This window comes from Brienomyrus brachyistius, chromosome 3, assembly GCF_023856365.1.
Source record: "Brienomyrus brachyistius isolate T26 chromosome 3, BBRACH_0.4, whole genome shotgun sequence".
In the NCBI taxonomy this organism is placed as follows: domain Eukaryota; kingdom Metazoa; phylum Chordata; class Actinopteri; order Osteoglossiformes; family Mormyridae; genus Brienomyrus; species Brienomyrus brachyistius.
In genome coordinates, this window is record NC_064535.1 from 5,128,896 (window position 1) to 5,154,851 (window position 25,956).

General features: G+C 52.5%; 1 protein-coding gene across 1 annotated transcript; it reads right to left on the reverse strand.

Moving 5' to 3' along the window:
- Positions 1-368: 368 nt before the first annotated feature.
- ptk7b (protein tyrosine kinase 7b) lies at positions 369-24,950 on the reverse strand. The gene is given in 25 exon segments (XM_049007753.1): positions 369-2,077; positions 2,628-2,806; positions 3,061-3,212; positions 3,453-3,533; positions 3,623-3,855; positions 4,199-4,351; positions 5,027-5,227; positions 6,497-6,624; positions 6,856-7,000; positions 7,476-7,622; positions 8,025-8,144; positions 8,999-9,134; positions 9,612-9,634; positions 9,637-9,747; positions 9,839-10,105; positions 11,979-12,109; positions 15,025-15,086; positions 15,088-15,176; positions 20,801-20,842; positions 20,845-20,984; positions 21,183-21,285; positions 24,537-24,597; positions 24,599-24,745; positions 24,747-24,820; positions 24,938-24,950. Coding segments are annotated over 25 exon segments (3,099 nt in total). The 3' UTR covers positions 369-1,916.
- Between the last annotated feature and the right edge of the window lie 1,006 nt (positions 24,951-25,956).

The following is a 25,956-nucleotide window of genomic DNA, read 5'->3' on the forward strand; positions in this document are numbered from 1 at the left end:
ACAAGGAGGTCTTGGAGGACAAGACACTTGAAAATATATTTTTTTATTTTGTGGGTCTAAGGTACTCAGAAGAGGTGTGTAAATCAAAGAAAAGCTTCTGTTATACTGTGGGAAAAAATAAAAGCCCAGAGTCCCCAATCAAATTAGTTTCCTATAATTAAAAAATACCGGTACTGAAGTCATTAAATAGCTGAAATTTGCCCCAAAATAAATGTTGTTAGTTTGACCACTTTCATTCTAAATGTAAAGCGCCACCTAGTGACCACATGGTGTAAATGACGATAAACCAACATCTCACTGAAAGCAACTCAAAGCGACAATCGTTAGCGTTTCAGACGGGACAACCTCAGCAAATCAATGGCAGTCAGTGGGGAATAAAAGCGAAGCTTTATTGAGAGATTCCTGTTTACATGTGGGCTGCTGTAACCACGTGCAGAAGCAGATCAAAAACCACCGCGTGAGGCTTTTGTAAAATAAACGCAGATAAAAAGCTATCCAATTAAATTAGCCATATTTTTTAAAAAAGAAACAAACGTCATTCATAGTGAAAATTTCAAATACAAAATTGTTGCTAAAAACAGAAGGCAGTTTGTTCAGATATTGTACAAAAATAATGGTGAAATCCTTCATTTAACAGGCACTTAATAGTTAGTGGTAACAGTGATATCCATACTCTCACCTTTCCCAGGTTTATACACATATAGCTATTTTGTCCTGGCTCTGTTTACCAAACATGATGAGGATAATGAAGGATTATAAAATGCTGAATACATATACATCCATAAAAAAAACAAACAAAAAAATTAAATGGTACCATTATGGAACAAATAAATGATAAGTCAGGTCCCTCTTAAATAAATACAGGTTCCTGTAAATCCTTCTAGAACATTACAGAAAAGTGGAGACCAAGTATGGTCAGTGCACATTCACCACATAGCACGCAGACCTGCGGACGGGTCGGTCTAGCCTGCTGCCTGGTAGGTTCCGATTGGATCAGTTCAGGGAGGGGAAATGGGGCCAGCTGAGGTGAGGCATCCTAGTGGCAACACCGTGCCAGGTCGTGACCTCTGCAGTCCGGCTTCCAGAACCACCGAGTCGGGCATATGGTGGAGGTGTCACCCCCAAGAGCCCCGGAGGAATAAAAAAATAAAAATAAATCCGCTATGTGCCTTTAGATATCTCCAAAAACACAACATTCACACAGCAACCAAGGGGACTGTTCATAATAATAATAATAATAATAGCTTCTATGAACCGTACTTTATAGAACTGGCATCTTGTTAATCAAGATGATCCAAGTACTTTTTTTTAAATAGAGGATTCCAGGTCTCGGGACCACAAGTAACAGACTAGACCTTCAGAAATAGTTTTTTCAAACTTGTGCCCTTCAAATGATGCTCTTTCATAGCAGAAGGACACCCTAACCGTGACAGTATTTCATTACTCGGTCAAACAAAAATATGTTCACTTTCTGACATCGAATGTACTGTGGTCCCAGACAGGGGAATACAAGCAACAGCGCCACCCTCAGCCTGGGCAAGCTCACTGCAGACATCTTCTTATTTCTTTCAATATGTTGTTACTTCCTTCCCTGGATCTGGTAGAGGAGTAAGGCCAAGCAAAGTGTCTCGCAGAGGTAGATCCCAGGAGCCTGTGCATCAGTGCTGAGGAGCATCATACCCCAGCAGGGGCAGTTTAAGGCAGGTGACCTCTGACCTCTTCATTTGACATCCACATCAAATAAAAAGTCCTATTAATTTAGTTACATTTACAGCCTCCTCCCATCCATCTCTCTAATGAAAGGTTGCAAGCTTGCTGGGGGGGGGGGGTCAAAGTTCATAGTCTGAGGGAGTGTGCTGGAATGGGGAGCCCCCACCTGACAATCCTCCCCCTCCCCAACCCTGCTGCCTGCTGCATCAGACCTTGGTGTCAGAGGGCAGCTCGCTCAGTACGCTGACAATCTCACTGAAGGAGAGCCGATCCTTTAATGTGGTGGTCCAGCACCGCGCCATCAGCTTGTAGACTCTGGATGGGCAGTTTTCGGGCACGGGCAGTTTCAGCTTACCCTCCCGGAGGCCTGCCAGGGGAACAGTAATGCATCAGGGAGGGCAACGGTAAACGGCGGTAAACACTGCTGACTCGTGGTAATGTGACCAGGTGCAGATACATAAACCCACTAACTGCGGAGATTGTGAGATAAACGGGAGAATCACATGCTGTTTATCTGCTGAAAGGACCTTCAGCATTAAGTAGCGGCAGATCCCTGGCATATGAAATCTCACCCTTTTTTGTAAAGAGGGAGGGGGGGGGGGAAACAGGCTTGATGCAAGTCAGTAACTCTGGAAAAACTTTCATCAGTCCATCCATTAATAGAGATAGAGCTTTTACATTAATTTAGGAAACACTTAAATGGCAAAGTGATGTATTTTTTCAGACAATTCCGGGAGTAATTGTGGGTTAAAAGCCTCACTCAGGGCCTTAATGGTGAAATCACTCTGTCATCCCTGGGATTTGAACCAACACCCTTCGGGTCACAGATGCTGGATCCTAACTTGTTGAGCCACGCATCTGTACATAGCTACCAATTAACGCTTTGTGAGTGGTACTGTATCCAGGTGAGCCCTCACCTCCCAAAACATCGTCGTCACTCAGCTTGCTGTAGGGCAACTCCCCATGGCTGAAAACCTCCCACATCAGCACTCCGAACGACCACACGTCCGACTTGGCGGAGAAGTCGTCCTCAAAGACAGACTCTGCCGGCAGCCAGCGCAGTGGGATCCACGCCTGCCGGTAGTGGTAATACTCACTGCAGGCAGACAGATAATGGGAATTGAGAAGCATTAACAGCATCCTGCATCATTAATTGACTGAGTCTCTGTACGGTGTGGCAAGTGTAGTTAAATAACTTGGCCACAAGGTGGAGGCAGAGTACCAATCCTACTTGTAGCAAAAGTGTGGCGCATGTAAGAGGCCAAGAAATTGAGTTAACAATTAAGGAAATGTTAGCAAACTTAGTGAATGTTGTAGTAGGGAATGAGTAAGTATAAATCATGTCCTTACCTGTTGTAGACGTCCTTGCTTAAGCTGAGAGAGGACACTTTGACGTGCCGCTGACTGCTGACCAGGCAGTTACGGGCAGCCAGGTCCTTGTGGACAAAACGGTGGTTGGTCAGATGTTCCATGCCCTGGGCCACCTGGTGGCAGATGGACACCTGGGGGGGGGGAGTGGGGCTGAGCGTTAGGGGTGTGTGAGTGTGTGTTTGGGGGCAGGGGGGCAGCACTGGTGATGAAGTGACAACGGACACACGCGATCCTGGGTAGCGTAGGAAACCAAGCCCTTCCTGCACTGCCAGTTCTGCTGCTGTGAAAGTAAAAAATTGGCCACCTGCAAAAATAACAGGACCCCCCCCCCCGCCACCAGAGAAACGGAAAAGGAAGCTCCATGTTCTAACCTTCTGCTTGGTGCTCAGTGGTTGAGGCTTGATCTTTTCCTCCTTGCTCTTGGAGATCCTCAGGAACTGCTTCAGATCTCCCTGGGAGGGGGGGGGGGATAAAAAAGGCAGGAAATCGTTAAACAGTGTGATGGGTGGTAGATGCTGCGGCTGGGCGGTGGGGGCCTTACCAGGTCCACGTACTCCAGGATCATGTAGTGGGGCTCCGCCTCCCGGCACAGGCCCAGCAGACGCACCACGTTGGGGTGGCTCAGCTTGCTGAACATCTCGACCTCGCGCCGGAAGTCCAGCTGCAGCTGCTCGTCACGTGCCTGCAGGCTCTTCACCAGCACCACCGTTTCCGCCTCGCCCTCCTCCACGCCCTTGGCCTTCGCCAGCAGCACCTCCCCGAACTCACCCCTCCCTGTGCGGTCGGCATGCACACAGATGACGTCGATGCTGCTCATATTCCCGATTCTAAATAACATGAATATCTATCCATCTATATCTAGTCAAGCACCCATCCATCCACCCATTGCGATTCTAAGCAGGTGCGATTCTAGGAATTGTTGGTGGGGGGGGGGGGGGGTATAAGAGGGGCTATAATTCATACTGAGGGGCCAACCTTATCATTGGTCAATGATAAGTTCTGAGTCGGTGAGTGACAGATAAGGAGGCATTCAGGAAGCCAATCAGCTTTCAGGCCGACTCGGCCGCTGTGGTCCCGCCCCCTGAGCACACCTCTGATCCAATGATGTCTGTCTTACCCAGTGTTGTGATGGTGTGCAGGTCAGCCCGGGGAAAATGCAGTTTGTTGTTGCTGCTCTGATGCTTGTTTGTTACGGTGGTGCCCAGGCTGCTCAAGGCCACCTCTTCCGGAATCTCCGCCGGGACCTGGCCGTTTTCCTGCACGGCGCCCCCTAGTGGACAGCACAGTCGTCATGCCACGCCACCATCAGTGATGCGGATAGCATAACCCCCATCCCTTGGCTCGCGGCACGGTGGGCTTCGCCCTATCGATCGGCAAGACGCCATCTCTGCCGTCAGCCAGTGGAAAGAAGCAAGGAACGTTTGGCAGCTTCTCCAGCTCTGCCTACGCTCTGTCACATTATAAACAGCAAGACTCAACACGTTTGAGGAACGAGGCAGACTCTATAAAGTGCAGATGTTCTGTGTTCCTCAGCGGGTTCCTCAATCCTTAAAGAGCAGTTACTTTTAAAGGCTGGGGAAAAAAAATCACGTTTCAAAATAATATTGGTGAACTAACACTTCCCAAAAACAATAATCTGTAATACTGGCTCCTTCACCATGAATTTTAGGGGTGTCATAGATCAACAAATCACTGGTGGGTGTCACAGAATGACGGATGTGCATTTTAGCGTAAAGCCAGGATTTGCAAGGACAGCAGCTGAACAGAAACAAGTAGTTCCCCGACCGAAACACAGTAACTGGGCTCAGCAGCTGACAGTGTTGGCAACTAATGTTGCGGTAGCTATGGGAGTGCAATGCAAGTCGTGCGATACCCCAGGTGGCCAGAGGAGGGCAGTATGAAGCACAAGCTGACTGCAAAGCGAGTCTGGCATTCCCACACTGACCGTTCAGACCCTCCATCTCTGCTTCCTCTGCCTCCGTGTTTTTCTGCAGCCTCTTGGCGTTGCGCCGCTTCTTGCAGTAGAACATGAGGCCCAGCACGACGATGATGTAGGCCACGGCCGCACCCACCGACAGCCCGATGGTCTGGATCATCTTGTAGGGAGCCTTCTCTTCATTATCCATGATCTTTGGCTCCGGCTTCTCTGCAGGACCCAAAAGACACGAGTGCCTTTTGCTTAAGCAGCTGGACGGTGGAGGCACGTTTCTAGGGCGTGCGAAGGTTTTATTTATAATGAGGTCGGCAGCTGACAGGGAGCTTGACAGCTAGTGGTTCTAAGACCTTACGCTGCGGACAGCTGAGCTCCGCTGAACCAGAGGAGCGTATCTGACATGACAGGGACAGATGGGAGTGGAGAGGATCTCCAGGCCCGCTGACCAGCCTCCGGTTTGGCCTGAGATCACGCGCCTTCTGCAGCAGCGATGGGACATCACCGCCTGCCGATGACAATGACCCCGACCTCGGAGATAAGGCCTGGGGGTTGCCATGACAGCATCCTCACCCCTCCCCCCCCCTCCAGCCCATCACCATCCTCCCCCAAGCACTGAAGACACAATAACCTCCAAGGAGACTCAGTAGCTATCAAACCACCCTTAATGTCAATCCCCGCTTGGACAACTGGGGCCTTTACAGCACAGAAAGGAGCTTATTACATTACAGTCTCTGGAAAGTCCCAGTCCTTAATAACAGACACTTGTATCCGGAGTAACTGACAGAAGGGTGTGATTACATTCCCCTCCCATTTTGCTTGTTCGGGGGGGGGGGATTCCGTATACGCTCCCCCCAGCAATGAGTTCTACAGCTGTCTCAGCTCTATTGCCCACATTCTCGCGTAGCTCAACACCCTACACCCCCCCCAACCTGGAGGAGCTACACTTTAGGCACTCCAGTCGACTAACGGGCTCACTTTGCTCATCTTTTATTGTCTGTGACCGCCAGTGACCTACCGCCAGTGACCTACCGCCAGTGACCTACCGCCAGTGACCTACCGCCAGTGACCTACCGCCAGTGACCTACCGCCAGGCTTCCTCGTCGTATGTTACAGTATCGGGAATCATAACACACTCAGTCCTCATGGAATCCAATGAAATACTTTTCGTTAAATTTCTTTCTTGAAAACGTATCACGTGGATTGAATGAGTTTTGGACATTTGCTCTTCCGTTTGGGGTCATTTTTAAATCAGGTCTTTCCTAGTACAGCTATCCCAAAGTGCTTTGCATGACACAAAGACTCAAAACAATTAGCATCACTAATTACAGGTGGGCAATCAGGGTAACATGACAGGGAGCTGTGAGACTAGCTGGCTTGTTACCCTCACTGGGCATCTTCATCATGTATGACCTCAGGGCTGTGCTTAAACCCCAAACGCCTGAACTGGCACTGCAGGGCCGCAGTCACTGCACGGAGGCTCACCTACGACGTAGAGCTGTGCCGTGCTGTGGCGGATGGTGCAGGCGTTGCCGGCGATGCAAGTGTACTTCCCGGTGTCCTCCATGCCAACGCTGGTGATGACCAGTGTGCCGTTGGGCATCTCCTGGAACCTGCAGGGAGGGGTAGTGCGTCATGGCTAACGGGGAGAGGTAACATCAGACCGTACTGGTGATACGATAGAGTCGACCACCTAGTGTCACTGGAGGTGGCTGGAGGGTTAGATTACCTTCAAACCAGGAATTACATGCAAAGTCACAACCTCAAGGTTCCTATGAGAATGCATGAGCAGACAAACCCCCTCCCCCCACCACCACCACATCACGCCCACAACAAACTCAGACCTTCTCCAGCTGGGGTCCAGAAGCTTGTCCTTGGCCATCCACTGGATGCTGGGCTCAGGTTCCCCGGTGGCCTGACAGTGCAGGACAGCCATGTGCCCCTGGTACACCGTGGCGTTCTCCGGCTCCAGCTTGAACACGGGGTAAACTGTGGGGGTCGACGGCGTCAGGTCGGACACCGAACACTGCGCTTCTGCCACGACGCGCTATTTATCAAAGGTGTAATGACTAGCACTGCCCTTTGGTGGCAGCATTGGGCGACTCGTAGTGATATTCACTGGCCCTATGATTCAACAAATGAAGATACATCACCCAGCCCCCAGGGAGCCTCAGACAGAGATTCATAAATCATGTATTATACTTCAGGCAGAGCTTCATAGAACGAAATGAAAAACCGTAACATCTATTAAACGCTAACATTGCGTTACTGGATGTGTCATGCGATCAGACCGAAAAGGAGCGTATCCTTATTTGGGTGTGTCAGCTGAAGGAGGGGTGCAAACGGAACTGGCATGTAAGAAGGCACTGGAAAGGCACTAGTGTAGTCTGACCTGACGGCCGTTACGGACAAACAGCATATATGTTCAGTGGTAATACCGGACAGGCAAGGTAGAGGGCGCTACCTGCCACAGTGAGGTGCACCGTGGCGCGGATCTCCCCCTGCTTGTTGGAGGCCAGGCAGGTGTAGCTGCCCGCGTCGCCGCGTGTCACCCCGGAGAAGAGCAGCGTCCCACTTCGCTGAGTGACGTGGCCGGGGATCTCGCTGCCGTCTGCAGAGGGCGCCAGAGAGGCCCGGTCACAGTTACCTCCACTTTCCCTTTCAGCCATTCCAGGAGTAAAACAAGCTCATCCAGACATGAATATAATTTATTAGTGTGACCTGTTTTACTGACGTGTCTAAAACTCCAGAATAGAACAAAAGAATCAGTTTAAAAGCTTCGCTGGCATCATAACCTGGATTAGCTGTACAATATAATTATCAACAGTCAACCTCTGAGGTCTGGGGGGGGGGGGGGGGCAAATGTTTCTTTTAAACAGGCGGCTTTATGCTCCCCCAGCACCAGCATGAAGCTTTGAAGAATGTGTGTGTATCTGTCCCTCCCCTCCCACAATGGCCCCCTTTGTGATGGTGTCGGCTGGGCGGAGGGGGGGAGGGGGGAGTTATCGCCCACCTGTCTTCATCCACTGGATGTGGGGAGCTTCCCGCCTGTGGCGGAACACAGGACGCTGCTGTCCCTTATGCAGCTCCAGGCACTGGCCCGGCTGGGGCACGGGCGTGAATTTCAGCCGCTCTGCGAGGCATCAGACACACGTGCGGGGACGGGGACGGGGGGGGGGGGGATGGAGGAGGGGTGCCACGCAAACATACAATAAGAGAGACAGAAATTTTGATTTGACGCACTTGGGCGTTTTGTAGACATATGGGCCTTTTCCACTGGCAAACAGGAACCGACCCGTACCGCGAAGAGAGACTAGTTGCAGGGCGGTTCCGGCTCGTTTCGGTTTTACCCTGCAGAAGGGTCGGCTCAGTAAAGGCGGCGCCGGGTTTGAGGAGTGACAGCGGCGTAAAACCGAAGGGAGGCTTATTTGCTGTTCACACATTGTACATATTTATTTATCACATCCAATTCCCGCTGGCACGCCTGTGAGAACCACCGCGATGTTATCATCAGATTTTCACGTTCTGAGTTATCGTGAATGCATAAGTACAAGGATATGTGCAATATATTAATAATGAATAATATATCAAATATGTCCCTTTTTCTTTCAGATAATCCATGCATCTCCGTGTATTTTGACCAATCAGATGATGGTGACGCAACCAGCTCAGTTGGGTCACGCTTTCGGTTCTGCTAGTAAGCAGGTTAGTGCCAGCACAGGTACCGCTCCAGTTCTTGGTATCAGAGGAAAAGCACCAGTAATGGGCTTGAGAAAATTTGGTTTAACACAGAAAAAAAAAAAATCACTGTTCACTACAGAGGTCGCAAGTCGGAATGATGTCGCAAGTTTGATGACTCTTAAATGTTGTTAATGTCGCGTAAAGTTACAAGCCGCAACTGTTGTAAAACAAGAAGCATCTGTACTGAGAAAGAGGAACATTATATCAGAGTAGGTGGGACCGGGAAGAGGAGGGGGCGGGGCTTACCCAAGACAGTAACACGCGCCTGTGCCTTCAGCGTGCCCCCCACCGACTCGCTCTGGCAAATGTACAGCAGACCGTCGTACACCTCCACGCTGTTAATGCGCAGGGTCCCATTGGGGAATACCTCAAAGCGGGAGTCCTAAGAGAGAGGGAGAGAGAGAGAGAGGGAGAGAGAGAGGGAGAGTGGGAGGGGAGAGAGAGAGAGAGAGGGAGAGAGGGAGGGAGAGAGAGAGAGGGGAGAGAGAGTGGGAGAGAGAGAGAGAGGAGAGAGAGTGGGAGGGAGAGAGAGAGGGAGAGAGAGAGGGAGAGAGAGTGGGAGGGAGAGAGAGAGGGAGAGAGAGTGGGAAGGGAGAGAGAGAGGGAGAGAGAGAGAGGGAGAGAGAGAGAGAAAGAGAGAGGGAGAGAGAGAGAGCGCGCCAAATGTAACAGAAGTGTGGACATGGACAACCATTAAAAAATGGTGAGTACAAGCAGGCCAGTGGGGGGGCAAAAATGTTCTCAGAGGACCCAAGGGGGGGGGGTCCTGTTAGCAATCAGCCTCTTGTTTTTACAGAAATATTATTATTGCATATGATGACATTTATAATTTAGAGATAAATAGACGTGAGACACTAACCTCTGGGCTGATGGGCACCTGACCCGCTGCCATGTAACCTGAGGCTCTGGGGCGGCACGGGCGTGGCAGTGCAGGTACCCAGAATGCCCCTCTTCCATGTCAGTGTCCACTGGCTTGGTGACCCACACCGGGGGGGCTGGGATAAATGTACATGGCTGGGGTTACTGCAGGTTGACCCAGAGAGACCTGGAGCTGGAGATGATTGGGGGGGGGGGGGGGGTCCTTACTGGCTACCGTGACGATCAGGTCCTGCTTCCGCTGCCCCGCCTTGTTCTGAGCGACGCAGGTGTAGGTGCCGGAGTCACCGGCCTCGGTGGGGCTGAACACCAGCTCGGTGCCCTCATGCCGCACCCTGCCCTGTGGGGGCACGCGTACCCCAGACCTCTCCCACCACACCTGGGGCTCGGGGTGGCCGTGTGGGGGGCGGCAGGCCTCGCGCTGCACGCTGTCCACCACAAACACCCGTGACAAGGCCGGCCCCATGTCCTCGATCCCTGCGGGGGTGTTCATCATGGTTACAAGCAAATATCAGGAAGCTCTGGTTGGTGGACGCAAAGGTCAGTGCTTGGGTCTAATTGGTCCACATCGTACACGTGGAAAAATGAAACTTAAAAATGGAATATAATTAGACATTTTTTATAAGGTAACATGTCATACATGTTGGATAAAATACCTTTTACTATCAGAGGCCATTGGTCGATGGAGGTAGAGGAGGTTTTTGATTTATTTTATTGTAATTTAAAAACACATATTGCAGTTTTGTAAAATGCATTATATTCTTGCTGCCTCGAATTTTGTAAACCCCAGCTGAAACGGCTTATTAAGTACAGTAAATTTAGAATTGGGTGATGCATGGTTTGTCAGTGTCTTTATGTGAATTTTTATAAAAAAAATTGGAGAGATTTCTCACTGGGCCAATGCTGCCATCAGGCGAGTACCTCAGCCACGCGGGAACGACGCCCTGTAACGCGGCGGCCATGTGGGGACGATGCCCCGGTACTCGGTGGCCACATCGGAAAGACGCCCCGTAACGCGGTGGTCACGCGGGAATGACGCCCCGTAACGCGGTGGTCACGCGGGAATGACGCCCCGTAACGCGGTGGTCACGCGGGAAAGACCGCCCCGCCACGCCGCGGTCAGGCGGGAACGACGCCCCGTAACGCGGCGGTCACGTGGGAAATGACGCCCCGCCACGCGGCGGTCAGGCGGGAACGACGCCCCGTAACGCGGCGGTCAGGCGGGGAACGACGCCCCGTAAACGTGGCGGTCACGCGGGGAACGACGCCCCGTAACGCGGCGGTCACGCGGGAATGACGCCCTGTTAACGCGGCGGCCATGTGGGGACGATGCCCTGTAACGCGGCGGCCATGTGGGGACAATGCCCCGGTACTCGGTGGCCACATCGGAAAGACGCCCCGTAACGCGGTGGTCAGGTGGGAACGACGCCCCGTAACGCGGTGGTCTGGTGGGAACGACGCCCCGTAACGCGGTGGTCAGGTGGGAACGACGCCCCGTAACGCGGTGGTCAGGTGGGAACGACGCCCCGTAACGCGGTGGTCACGCGGGAATGACGCCCCGTAACGCGGTGGTCAGGTGGGAACGACGCCCCGTAACGCGGTGGTCAGGTGGGAACGACGCCCCGTAACGCGGTGGTCAGGTGGGAACGACGCCCCGTAACGCGGTGGTCACGCGGGAATGGACACCCCGTAACGCGGTGGTCAGGTGGGAACGACGCCCCGGTAACGCTGGTGGTCAGGTGGGGAACGACGCCCCGTAACGCGGTGGTCAGGTGGGAACGACGCCCCGTAACGCGGTGGTCACGCGGGAATGACACCCCGTAACGCGGCGGTCACCCTGGGAACAACGTCCCATCACACGGAGGTCAACATCTGAGGAAACTGAGGAAACATCTATAATGCAGGGCACCAACCCTCTTGTCTGGGATTAAAGGTGGGTGGTGCCACTTGTGACCTGCTGGAGGCGGGCAAGGACCAGCGAAAATCGTTTAAAAACCGCTCCTCAAGCGCGACGCAATCCTGTTTAATGCTGTAACGGATTAGCGACAGATTTGGGGACTTAATGCAATTAAATGGGCCGGTGGGTCTGAGGGGTGTGAATATGGTAGTAGGATTTGTGTCCTGGGGGAGGAGGATCCCGGCTAGGTGGAGCTGGCTACTCCAACCCAGGGGGGTCACTAGCCACTGCATGCGAGCCATGGGATGCGGAAGAATGTAGGAAGATTCTGGTGGAATCCATAAGACGGCCTTTATCTCTCTGTGGATTTGTGCTGGTAGGTGCAATTTCCTCTATCCACCATTAGGGGGCATCACACATGCTCTGGTCTTATTGTGTGAATGAGGCACTTACCTGCCAGCCACAGGTGAGCCTGCAGGGTGACGTTAGGGCTCCGGGACCCACGGGCCACACACTGGTACAGGCCGGTGTTACGACTCTTCACCTGGGTGATGTGGAGAGTGCCGTTGCTGTACAGGAGCACCCTGAGGAGAGAGGGAGAATCAGACACCGCTTAGGCCCACAGGGGGCACTCATGTGCTCACAACTCCCACACCCATCCTGGAATTTCTCCCCCAGCCATGTAGCTTTATTCAACTGGATGGGGGGGAGGGGATGCTGTTTGACAGTTTCAGGACAATGACCCAGTGATCTGTCAGCAGGCAGTTAGGACACGGAATTGTCAGGAAGGTTTGTACCGTCACTCTCTCCTCACCACGTGGCAGGAATTCACAGCGAGCACTAACACGCGTGGTGAGGAACTCCCTAGGTTACAATGCTATGCCTGTGATTTGAAGGTTGTGGGTTTGAATCCCAGGGCTGCAGAGTGATTTCACTGCTGCTGAGCCAGGCTCTTAACCCCTACTTGCTCTGGGGACTGTTTGACTGCCTTTCCAACTCTGCACAGCTTTGGATAAAAGCTTTCTGCATGTAAATACAATGCAGTGAAGTGTGATGCTGGGCAGGTCAGACGGCAGCATTTCTATTCATTCTGTTACTTGCCAAGCTTGCCAATGCACTCCCCACCTCCACCACTGGGGGTGCCATTCCTCACATACATGCCAGCCCATTGTAACCACCAGGGGTAGGGGCCACATCCATCATCCATTCACACCATCCAGGCTGGGTTACAGGGCTCTCTGCCCTCCAGCACGTTTTGGATACACTAAAGGACGGGTATAATTCCTCAAGTCAAGCAGAAAAACACCAAAATCTCACTAAATACTCCATGGATTGACACCCTGCTCAGCGGGATTAAGCTTTGGGCTGCTGTCATGCAGCAGTTTGTGTCAGTGAGATGGACAGAGAAAACTATTCTTAGATTCTACTTTCACACATCAAAAATAATTTCAGAAGCCCCCCCCCCCCCCATCTTAATACCCACCCCAACACCCCCTTTTCTCCATGACAGACTTCTCTGCTGTCGCTGTTTTTGGTAAGTGGCTGTGAGGCGGCTCCCCCCATCCTGCACCTGAAGACGGCTGACGGGGGGGGGGGACGACGGGTGCCCCCTGCGAGTGACGGGCTGATGGCAGCTCCGGCCGTGGTGGATTAGTGCTCCCCCCCCCCCACCTAACAAGCCTGATGTACAGAAGCCGACCTCATCGTACCTGTCAGCGATGCTGGACTGAGTTCAGAGGAAAGCAGCCGTCTCACAGCAGCAGGAAGAAAAGCCGAGGACTCAATCAAGGATTTAATCGGCGTTCTGGAAGAGCGGGCTGGACTAATACAATGTAAGTGACTGGCAGTTTGCTTCAATGCAGACGTGAAACAGAATTTAATTCAAATTCCAACATTAAGTAAAACAACCATAAACCAAACACCAGCTGCTGCAGCAAGAACCCTAATTCTAAAAGTCACGGCCTGCCCTGCCCCTAACCCTAAACCTAACCCTAACCCTAAACCTAACCCTGCTGAGAAAACCCAATATCAAATTCTTAGACCTAATGCCAACCATAACCAGAATTTCATAATGTTATGTTGCACTTGGAGGCCATTTTCAGCAGCAGTAAGGACTGACCACTGACTCCGATCAGGAGAAATCTGTTTATTGGGAAGGAAAAGTCGTATCTCTTTGAATATCTCCATATCTCCTGCGTGACGCAGGACCAGACATATGTAATCAGTGGTCTGTGTTTCTCCTGATTCTGACAATAACTGTGGGGCTCACAGTCAGCTGCACCAATGCCAAGCGGAGCATCTCCAGGTCTCCTCTGAGGAAACAGCAGCCTGGGCGTCTGGAACCTTCTACCGCACAAAGTCTGCCTCTCAGCACAAGCCAAAAGTCGAACGCAAGTCAGAGCACCGCAGCGCTGTCCGTTCCTGTCCAAAAGCACGCGGACAGCGGGCGGCCGAGAGGGATGGAGGACTCGGCACCGCAGCTGCCCAGGACACAAACTCTTTAAAAACTAAAGTTTTTACCTGGAAACTGTGATGGGAACAAAAGCCCCAAAAACGCATAGCAAGCCGAGTAGATTTACCCAATTCGGATTAAACCGCTCCTGCACCCCCCAGGTGAGCTCACCGGTGTGATATCAGAAGTGCTGTTTTCACGTTCGCTTCCTAACCCCCCCCCCCTCCCCAGAACAACGCCCCCCCCTTTGTTCAGGTTCATTTGTTGTCGATGCAGGCCCCAAGGGGCACCCTGCTCAATGTGAATGCGTCTGAATTAGTTCTCGATGCTTGCAGGAAGCTACCACGCATCCTGTCCCAGTTCTATACAGGCGGCAGCACTGCAGGCCCCCCCCCCCACGTCACACATGCTTGAATATACCCCAGGCTCCGCCCCCAGCATCATGCTCCTCACCGGGAAACACCAGCCATCAAAGGCTGTGGAGCAAAAAGATGTTTGTATTATGGGGGGGGGGGGTGTTATTTCTCAACTACTTCAGACACTCAAGGGAACTTAAGTTCCCCAACAGAACTCAGAGTTTGCAAGTGCGGCTGCAGGAAGACTATAGTCTCCAGAGTGTTTGTGTAAACAAGTATTATTTCAGATTCAAAATCATCTCAATATGCCATCAGCAACCAAGACTACTGTAAAAAAAAAAAGTAACATGCCCCCGTCCCCCACCAAATCCCTCAAATTCAGAAATTCCTGCTTTCTCCAGGTGTATCGCAGAGAAACACGCAAGTCGCTGGCTGGTGAATTATGGGATGTGAGGCAACTGAGGTATCCTGCTGCTCGATTCCAAACCAGAGGTGAGACGGCGCTCCTGTGAGATCAAACTGCATCGCCGTGGCGAGGAGGAGGACCCTCCAAAGGGTGTGATTTCCTCTTAGTGGGATGGAGACACACGGGAATCATGGGAAGGCTTGGCAGTGAGGTAATTATCGCCACCCCCCCGATTCCTCACTCCGGCCTGAGAGCGATACCAAAGGCCAGTGGGGTGACAGGCACCTACTGGGATCGGTTGACGAGGAGCTTGTGCCATGGTACCACTCAATGGTGGGGGCCGGCACCCGCGGTGAACTGGCAGTGGAAGACGGCATCCTCGTTCCTCAGCACCACCTGGTCCTGGGGTGTGATGAGCGGCCGGGGGAAGCTCTTATCTGGAGATAGGGATGGGAGGGGCCATTGGGTTAGAGTCAGCATAGAAAATATATACCTCAAAGTTAAGCTGTAAAGAAGATCTACTTTCTGTAGAAGGGGCCAAGATCCAACAATCATGCCAACACATGTAACACTCATCACCGTAACCACTTAATCCCTACTGGGGTTGTGGAGGGGACCCGGAGCCTATCCGAGAACAATGGGTGCACGCAGGAACCAACCCTGGGAGGGTGCCAACACACTGCAGGGCACACACACTCACACACACACTCACACACACACAGGACCAACTTAGAGTTGCCAATCAACCTACCCTGCACACCTTTAGACTGTGGGAGGAAACTGGAGCCCCCGGCGGAAATCCACGTGAACACGGGGGAGGGCATGCGAACTCCACACAGAAAGGTCCTACACCCGACCTGAGGCCCGAACCCAGGACATTCTTGCTGGGAGGCAGCAGCGCTAACCACTGCGCCACCGCGCCGCCCCACATGCAACATCCGAGACTAAATTATGGAATGTTAACAGGCCCCTGAAGTGAGCTTGAGGCAAATAAGTCCAGTTTCTCTCATGAGCAGAAGCACAGCTCAAAAAATGTCACCCAGATCATCCCAGGAAATGCTGTGTCAGAAATCCTGAACCTGGCACTATAGTAACGGTCCTGATGACAGCAGAATTTTTGCACCCTCAAGCACCGCAACAGATCAACGGGTGGGGGGGGGGGGGGCATATTGCAGAGTGAAACGAGGCAGGCTAAAGCTGGGGGAAGAGGGGGTGCCATGAGGTGGGGGGGCTGAAAATGAACTCAGAACGCAGCACACCTGGGCTGCCTCCCAGTCCAGGGGAGGCGATTGAAAATCACAGATATTTTCCAAGTGCTGATGAATGCAGCCAGGCTGATAGGTATGTATAAGCAGCAATCTATATTTTCAAGCCAAGAAGGGGGGTGGTGGGGGGGGGAACACCCCCAGCTGTCAGTGGCTTCCGCCTGGAGCCGGGGGAATGTGGGAAACGTTGCACGGCAGAGAAAGCTGGCAGCCGTTATGTTCTCGTCTTTTGTCAAGACGTCTTTCCTTCTCCCAAGGTGCTAATCCGCCCCCCCCTGTCTATAAATGAAGCAGGTGACTAATTGAGGAGGAGGAGAGGTGCTGGGTTTCCTGGGGGGGGGGGGCTACTCCCCATCTCTGCCATGAATCGGCAGGGAGGCACGCATGTGCACACGCACGAGGCATGTACAGAGAATATCACACCTAACACACACACACACACACACACACACACACACACACACACACACACACACAGCACCACGCGCACATATACAAACAGCGTGACATGACAAGGGCTCCAAAACACTACTGACACTTTATATACACACATATATAAAGATATGCGGTATACAGTGTAATTTCTCAGAAGAAAAAATGCCATTTAAAAATGGATACATGAAATACAATTATGCAGGAAGTCAACAAAAACATGGATATGTTGGATGGTTACTGTATATACAAGGATGCCAAAGCTAAAACGCTTTAAAAGACAATATCATAGTTTTATGCCAATGTGCCGATATTCACTAACTTTCACAGAATTTGGCACAGTACTGTATATAAACATATACACCAATTGAACCTTTGATCACGTCCCACACTGACGGGTCTCGGCGGTTTGTGGTTTCTCCCTCCTGGACCATACATAGGTACATATCACGGCCCACCATTAGCATCCGTAACGCCTTGCAGTTTCAAGATGCTCTAACCCAACAATTAACTGCTAACAATTTGGCCCTTTCAGAAACACTCTTCATTGCTTCTGCATGTTGAATACTAGTATTGAATGAATTTAGTGATTAATTGTCATTGTAGAAACACCACAGCAGACAACAACGAAATGCGTCCTCTGCATTTAACCCATATGTGACATAGCAGGGGGCACCTAATTCAACACCCGGGGAGCAGTGCTTGGGAGCGGTACCTTGCTCAGGGAAGTGCTTTTGCTGGTCAGGGATTTGAACCTGCAATCTTTGAATTACAAGTGCGCTTCCCTGACCATTAAGCCAGCACTGCCCACAAACAGGTGAGGCTGGCTTTGAAACCCATGACTGCAGGGCCTGCAGCCTGTACACTCAGCCCCATGAGCTATGTAGCAGTCCTAGAATGCTAGTTTACCATCTAATATACAGGATAGTTAATATTATTCAAGTCACATGGGGGTGGTCATAGTGTATATATGCCCCCCCCCCCCACACACACACACACACACACACACACAGGGTGTTATTGGATACACCTGCTCCCCAAACAGCCAATCATGTGGCTGCACCTGAAGCCATACAGCCCACTGAGAAGGCCAGGAGGTTCTGTTCTTCTGGCGGTCCTGCATTAGATCAGGCCGTGCTGATTGATTTTACGCGGGGTGTGACAGTGAGTGCCAGACCTGGCGGGCTCCAGCATCTCAGAAACACCTCCTGGGATTTTCACCTGCTGCACAGTTTATAGACAATTGCCCAAGAACAAAAAAAAAAACCCCATCCTATCAGCAGCGGTTCTCTTAATATTTAATTTGTTAATGAGAGAGAGTTCAGAAGAAATCCATTAAAAATTACAGAAAGGCAGCAAGAATAAAAATAGAAGCTTGGTGCAGCATTATTGTGCTCAGTGCCAGTCAACCCATTAGGAAGGGGTAGGTGGTGGCGAGAGGAGCGGGCGGGGGAGAGCCAATGTGAGGGGAGCGGACGGTCAGGAGAACAGGCGGGCGAGGGGAGCCAGTGTGAGGGGAGCGGAGGGTGAGGGGAACAGGTGGCGAGGGGAGCCAGTATGAGGGGAGCAGACGGTGAGGGGAGCGGGAGGCGAGGGGAGCCAGTGTGAGGAAAGTGGAAAGTGAGGGGAGCGGGAGGCGAGAGGAGCCCAGTGTGAGGGGACCAGAGGGTGAGGGAACAGGTGGCAAGGGGGAGCCAGTGTGAGGGGAGCAGACAGTGAGGGGAGCGGGAGGTGAGAGGAGCCAGTGTGAGGGGAGCAGAGGGTGAGGGGAACAGGTGGTGAGGGGAGCCAGTGTGAGGGGGAGCGGGAAGCGAGAGGAGCCAGTGTGAGGGGAGCAGAGGGTGAGGGGAACAGGTTGCGAGGGGAACAGGTTGCGAGGGGAAGCCAGTGTGAGGGAGCGGAGGGTGAGGGGAACAGGTGGCGAGGGGAGCCAGTATGAGGGGAGCAGACGGTGAGGGGAGCGGGAGGCGAGGGGAGCCAGTGTGAGGAAAGTGGAAAGTGAGGGAGCGGGAGGCGAGAGGAGCCAGTGTGAGGGGACCAGAGGGTGAGGGGAACAGGTGGCAAAGGGGAGCCAGTGTGAGGGGAGCAGACAGTGAGGGGAGCGGGAGGTGAGAGGAGCCAGTGTGAGGGGAGCAGAGGGTGAGGGGAACAGGTGGGTGAGGGGGAGCCAGTGTGAGGGGAGCGGGAAGCGAGAGGAGCCAGTGTGAGGGGACCAGAGGGTGAGGGGAACAGGTGGCAAGGGGAGCCAGTGTGAGGGGAGCAGACAGTGAGGGGAGCGGGAGGTGAGAGGAGCCAGTGTGAGGGGAAACGGTGGTGAGGGGAGCCAGTGTGAGGGGAGCGGGAAGCGAGAGGAGCCAGTGTGAGGGGAGCAGAGGGTGAGGGGAACAGGTTGCGAGGGGAGCCAGTGTGAGGGGAGCAGACGGTGAGGAGAACAGGCGGTGAGGGAAGCCAGGTGTGAGGGAAGCGGAGGGTGAGGGGAGCCAGTGTGGGGGGAGCGGACGGTGAGGAGAACAGGCGGCAAGGGGAGCCAGTGTGAGGGAAGCGGAGGGTGAGGGGAGCCAGTGTGAGGTGAGCGGGTGTGAGGGGAACAGGCGGCGAGGGGAGCCAGTGTGAGGGAAGCGGAGGGTGAGGGGAGCGGACGGTGAGGGGAAGAGGCGGCGAGGGAAGCCAGTGTGAGGAGAGCGGATGGGGAGAGGAATGGAAGGCGAGGGGAGCCAATGTGAGGGGAGCGGACGGTGAGGAGAACAGGCGGTGAGGGAAGCCAGGTGTGAGGGAAAGCGGAGGGTGAGGGGAGCCAGTGTGGGGGGGAGCGGACGGTGAGGAGAACAGGCGGCGAGGGGAGCCAGTGTGAGGGAAGCGGAGGGTGAGGGGAGCCAGTGTGAGGTGAGCGGGTGTGAGGGGAACAGGCGGCGAGGGGAGCCAGTGTGAGGGAAGCGGAGGGTGAGGTGAGCGGGGTGTGAGGGGAACAGGCGGCTGAGGGGAGCCAGTGTGAGGGAAGCGGAGGGTGAGGGGAACAGGCGGCGAGGGAAGCCAGTGTGAGGAGAGCGGACGGGGAGAGGAATGGAAGGCCGAGGGGAGCCAATGTGAGGGGAGCGGACGGTGAGGAGAACAGGCGGCGAGGGGAGCGGACGGTGAGGGGAACAGGTGGCGAGGGGAACCAGTGTGAGGAGAGCGGACGATGAGGGGAGTGGGAGCAAGAGGAGCCAGTTTGAGGGGAGCAGACGGTGAGGGGAGTGGAGGTGAGAGGAGCCAGTGAGAGGGGAGCGGACGGTGAGGGGACTGGGAGGCGAGGGGAACCAGTGTGAGGGGGGTGGACGGTGAGGGGAGTGGGAGGTGAGGAGAGCCAGTGAGAGGGGATCGAACGGTGAGGGGAATCATGCCTATAGATCTACATGGTTTTGAACCGGGCCTGAGTGTACAGGAGTACAGCTGTTAGACAGTTAAACTGACTGGAGTTAATTAGCTGGCTGAGAGAGCAACAGGAAGAGAGAGGCCAGCGAGAGAGAGAGAGAGAAAGAAAGCGAGAGAGGGACCTTCCAGGTATATTCCTCAAAAAAGAGGAGAAATGCCCTGAGTGAGGGGGGGGGGAGTTCTCAAGGGAGGGGCCACGCATCAGGCTGCATCAGCACACAACCAGCCTTCAGACCATTCAGCATGTAACCAAACCCAGAAGGCATTCATCGTAGCTGGAAAAATGCCAGGTAACTAGAGCTGGCACCACCCACACAGCCGGGCCCCTGCGTGACAGGACTGAAAGGACTGGGCCAGGCCGAGCCGCACTGGGCTGCGTGTTTCTCATTCAGCATCCCCAGTAATCACGTCACGGGGCCTGGCGTTCACAGCCGCTTTCCCAGAGCCAAGCCTCTCTTCTCATTTCAGAACAGAGGTGACAGCTGGCGGTTCTTGCGACGGGGGGGGGGGGGGGAGGGGGAGATGTGCCAGTTACGCCGTCACAAATCTGTGGCACGACCGCTGACCAGTAGGGGGGAGCGTAATCCAAATCAATGGGACAGACGGTAAGGCCGGCATGTGGGGAAGCCAACGAGCAAGAGGAGTTAATAGAACATCTCTACAGAGCTACAGACAGACAGGAACAGACAGATGTGAACATAGAGACAGACAGATAATCACAGACAAGCAGGTAGAGACAGACACTTTGGAGAAGGTGTGGGGAAGCCAGTGAGACAGAATAAGACAGACAGGTTCAAACAGACAGACAGAGACACAGGTACAGACAGACAGTCAAGCAGACAGGTATAGAGAGACAGTCAGACAGCCAGACAGGTACAGAAAAACAGACACGTACAGACAGTCAGGCAGACATTCAGGCAGACAGGTACAGGCAGAGAGACAGGCGGACGCACCAGTGATGCTGAGTGTGAAGTTGTTGCTGCTGCACACTTGTCGGCTGCGTTCCTGCCGCAGCAGTAATAGACGCCGTTGTCGTCGGGGTTGGCACTGCTCAGTATTAGTGTGCGCTCCTTATTGTTGACCAGGTGGTGGCGCTCCGGCAGCCTGCTGCCGTCCTTAAACCATTGGCATGTGGGCCTGCAGTCAGGGGGAATGGGGTACAGTCTTAATCATGGCAGCCTGACTAAGGACTCCAACCAACAACTTTAAGATCCAGGGAACTGCTGTTGTACCCTAGAGTCTGTCAATTAACTAAAAGAAATCCTTCAATAAAATGGATTGTATTAACAGGTCATAATTTTGGCATCTGATGTATTTGGTGTCGGTGCGTCTTACCCGGGGTGTCCGTCTATATGGCAACGCAACGTGACTGGGGCGGAGCTCTCTATCTCTGCCTCTGTGGCTGGTTCTAGCAGGGTCACGCTTCCACTCTCCAGCCCTGGAAAGACGGAGATGCAGAAAGCAGGGACCTTACAGACCAAAAATCCCCCACCCTGCGATCCTGAAGGTATCTTTAGATCACCTCTGACACCTCATTATGAACTTCCACCCCCACCTTCTGTCCCTAGTCACTGACAGCGTTGTTTGTCCTGTCAGCATCTCACAGAAGCACTGACATTAAGGAATTTACCCCTCGATAATGAACACATTCCTCTGCTCTAACACCTAAGCAATGGGGGGGGGGTGGGGGGGGTGTGTTAGACCCCCCAGGAGCGAAATCTAAGTAGACTTCAGGACAGATGTACTCCAGTAAGTTACTTTTGTAGCATAGGATACTGACAAATACATACAATACACCTATTAGCAACCCTAACTCTAAACCTAACCCTAAACCTAACCCTAAACCTAACCCTAGCTGTAACTCTGACAGCGACCAAATGTCCTTATGCCAAAGTCAGCAAACAATTAAAATGCTAACTGGGAGAAGAACCTGTTTGTGCTGTTGGGAAGGTTTCCATCCCAGCTTGATCATGTGACACTGGTGGACCTATATGATGTCCCCCCCCCCCCCCCCCCCAACCATCCCGCCCAAATCTTTCATCAAGATTTACAATTTAATGAGTGACATGCGGATCTAAGCACTGTAACCAGCTGACGAGAGCACCGTCTGAGTGTAAATCAGGGTGGGGGGTCTTGGGCTTTCTGACTTGTCAGCACCTCCCCGGAGGTCTCCACACCCAAGTGGCTCTCAAACTTCAAACCCCCCCCGTTATGAGTGAGTTATTTCTTCTGCGGTTCTATAAACTCCCCCTGCCTACAGTGTCCCAGGGAGGGGGTGTTAATGCCCGGCTCTCTCCCGCACCCATTAAAGCCTGAACCTCCCACTTATGATTCCCTGTTTTGTTATAATGCGGTCACATACTTCGTATTAATATTTCATTTTAGCTTAACCACAGTGCACATCTGCAGATTTCTGTCGTTCAGTCAATTAGACGCAGAGGTTTCCGGAAGCCTGGGCCACAGTCACATGGTCACTTTCGGATTTCCAGCTTTAAAAGGAAACTGAAATCAACAAACGGCAGGTTCTGCTTCATGGTTCTATGCGGGTTTATATGCCAGCTGATCTCAGGTCCTGAAGGGTCATTTGCTTAGGTACAGCCATAGAGCACTTTCTGGAACATTACGTAGGTAAAAGTGCTACCATATGTTACATCTGACCACCTGAAAAATGGCGACTGTATTCCAGAGCACGGTTCAGAAAGCTAAGACATAGTGATCCAAAGGTTGCTGGTTCAAATCCCACAGTCGGCAAAATGATGTCACCACTGACCCCTGAGCAGCCCTTAACCTCCAGTTGCTCCAGCAACTGTCTGACCCTGATTTCTCAAAAATGTACCTCGCTTTGGATAACAGTCTCTGCTAAACTGACGGAGGTCATCTGAAATTAAACAGGCATGTAAAAAGGCATCTACTTTGGGTCGCTACTAATCCAAGAGAACCATTGGTTCGCGACAGCAAATGTCAGTGCCATCGGCAGTGGCGGCTCGGTCCGATTCTAATAGCGGGTTTTAATATTCACAGCAGCGCCTGGCACTGGCCCACAGTTCATGTCCAATCCACTCGGCCCCCGTGTCTCCGGGTCCTATTTTTATTATCACGATAAATCACTCCTTAATTACGGAACACAGAGATTTGACTTCATGGGTCTTCTGGGGCAACTCTGAACAAGGAGGCAGGGAGAAATAAAACGAATTAAAAATAAAAAACTATTTCTATTTACGATTTAATGGTCCATATTAATGGGAAAAGAAACCTCAAAAAAAACGGGGCAATTTATTCAGCGCGGTGATGATATTTGCAGCTGTAAACAAGGCTGAATATTTCAGGGGCTCTTCTGGAATGTTCTGGAAGCTCCCTGAAGCCTGCCCCTTCACCTTATGCCCCCACCACCATGGAAGTAACTGCATAGTGCAGCCCTACTGATGCGGATATGGATGCAGGCGGGCTGCCAAGGTGCACATGCGCAGCTGGCTGCGCAGATGGACAGGTTTTCGCAGTCGTTCAGTGAAGGCTCGCTGTTGTCGGGGGCTAGGCAGGGGGTCCAGGGAGCCATGGTGTTTTGTCAGCTAACCTGGGACAGACACCAGGGGGCGCTAAGCAGCGGCTCCCGAAGCACAGGCAGCGGCAGCGGCGGGGGAGGCATAAAAAAAAAAACATAAAGAAAAGCGAGCGACGATAATTCCGAGGTAATGATGACGCAGCCACCAGGGAAATTTTCACTCTCCAAGGGCATCGACAAAGAAAAGAAAAGAAAAATAGACAAAAAATCAGGTAAAGGTAGAGGGCAGAGAACGGGAAAAATGTAACTAAATTAACAAAACAGACCTCCATGCTTATCGCTGCCCAGAGAGACTAGGTACCTCAGCATGTCTTTCATGTGTAATCTCAGCATGAGCGAAGGCGTGACTTACGGCATCGTTCCATGCATGGAGGCCCCTTTTTAGGTTATACAATATTTATGTTTCATACTTTTGTTTATATGATTGTATGGAGCCCCTTCCGGCAGTTTCTCATAACCCACCCACTCTGCACCACCAGCCCTGCACAGTGTAAACGCGGCTAATCCCACAGGAGTAAAGCCAACTGCCATTGGGGGGGGGGGGGGGGGGGGGGGGGGTTGGCTATAGGGCAGGACTATTATTATTAGATAGATAGATAGATAGATAGAACTTTATTAATCCCTCGGGAAGGTTCCTCTGGGAAATTCTAGTTTCCCTAGTTTCTCTAGTTTAATAATAGTAATTATTAATAATAATCAGTAATTATTATATTCAGTTGATTATTATTAGCCCATCTGCTACCACCACCACTCTGCAACCTCAGGGACCATTAATAATAAATGCAATATCAAGTCAACATGACAACTTACTGGAATCTATTAAACTATCATGGTTACTACACCTACAGGACCATTAATATCACACTATCAAGTCGACGTGACAGCTTACCACCTATTACTACAGCCACCTTCGCTCCGCTCTGTCAGCTACAACTCCATCTATCACACCCCCAACACCCCACCCACCGCTGCCACCATCACTATACCATATATCACTATAACACTTACTGCTATTTCCTTCAGGATTGATAAAGCATCCATTCCATCCATCTGACCTCCTCCCACCCACACCATCTTGCACAGCCCAGCAGTGAAGTGCTGCTTCGCTAGGGGAGCACGGAGTCGCTTACACTTGATGTTGAAGGAGGCGTTGTTGGAGCGAGCCTCCTCCCCGGCCGCCGCGTTCGCCGCCCACACACTGGAAGTTTCCGCTGTCGAGCCGGCGGTCCACGGCGGTGAACTTCAGGTTGCCGCCCTCCTGGAAACGACGCTCTGTGTCGAGCACAGGATTACCGTCCAGCAGCCAGCGCAGGCTTACCCCCGCGGGGCCGCTGACCTCGGCAGCGCAGCATGGCGCTACGGCCGTGCAATGCATCCTGGGATTTGGGCTCCTTGGTGAAGTGGAGGCAGGCGACTGGAAAACAAGATGCGGGGTGGGGGGGGGGGGGGGGGGGTTGTTAAAAATAATCATCAGGGCAGAACCAAGGATATTCTGCAGAGGATCCCGAACTGACCGACCCCAGGAACATACCGGTGCTCTTCATTCAGCCCTGTGGGGCTCAGAGGATTACTGTGTGTGTGTGTGTGTGTGTGTTTGTGGGGGGGGGGGTTTGCTTGCACCTCCACACATAATTTTTTTTCAAACTGGGGTTTTCGGGGCAGGATTGAAGAGAGGGTCCCCCCATTTCTGCAAAGGAGTAACAGGACCATTGGACACAGACAGAAGCACCTAAATACTGAGAGAGAAGCACACGCTTGTGCGGTAGGTACAGTGAATCTGGCTCGAACAGCCATGCCTCCCTGTGCACAGGGTACAACAGCTGTCCCTCCCTGTGCAAGGGTACAACAGCTGTCCCCTCCCTGTGCAAGGGTACAACAGCTGTCCCTCCCTGTGGCAAGGGTACAACAGCTATACCTCCCTGTTCAGAGCTAAAACAACAGTCCCTCCCTGTTTTGTTCAAGGCTACTACAGTGATCCCTCCCTGTTCAAGGCTACGACAGCGACCACTCCAGCCTCTGGAAATCTCCAACCAAAGCTGGAGATGGTCCAGCACAGGGACCAGGAGAGGATCGATAAGCACTTATGTGATCTTTATAGCGTACATCCTGTGAGGCTACCATATGGTGAAATGGTGGCTGTTAACCTGAAAGCCTTCTCTTAAAGACATGGTGTTCTGAAAGCGGCACAGTAGCCGGGGGTGGGAGGCAAAACTGAGATCATAGTGGCCTGAAAGGAACTTTGAGGAGTATTGGGAGAGAGGGGCATCGGCTGCTCCTTGAGATTCTGGAATAAGCCCCCCCCCAGCACGTCATCCTACCCCACTGTGGCGCTTGTGACAGTGACTGTGGGACAGCCATGGGAGATGGCCTGGACTGTGCAGTGAGATTTACCCCCCCCCACCCCACCCCACAAGATGGCAATGATTTCATTGGCACGGGAGCATCTAATAATAGATTATTAAGTTGCCCGGGGAGCTGGGGGTTAAGGGCTTTGCTCAAGGACCTGCAGACGTGCGGAAGCTGGGTTTGAACCTTCCGATTACAGGCACA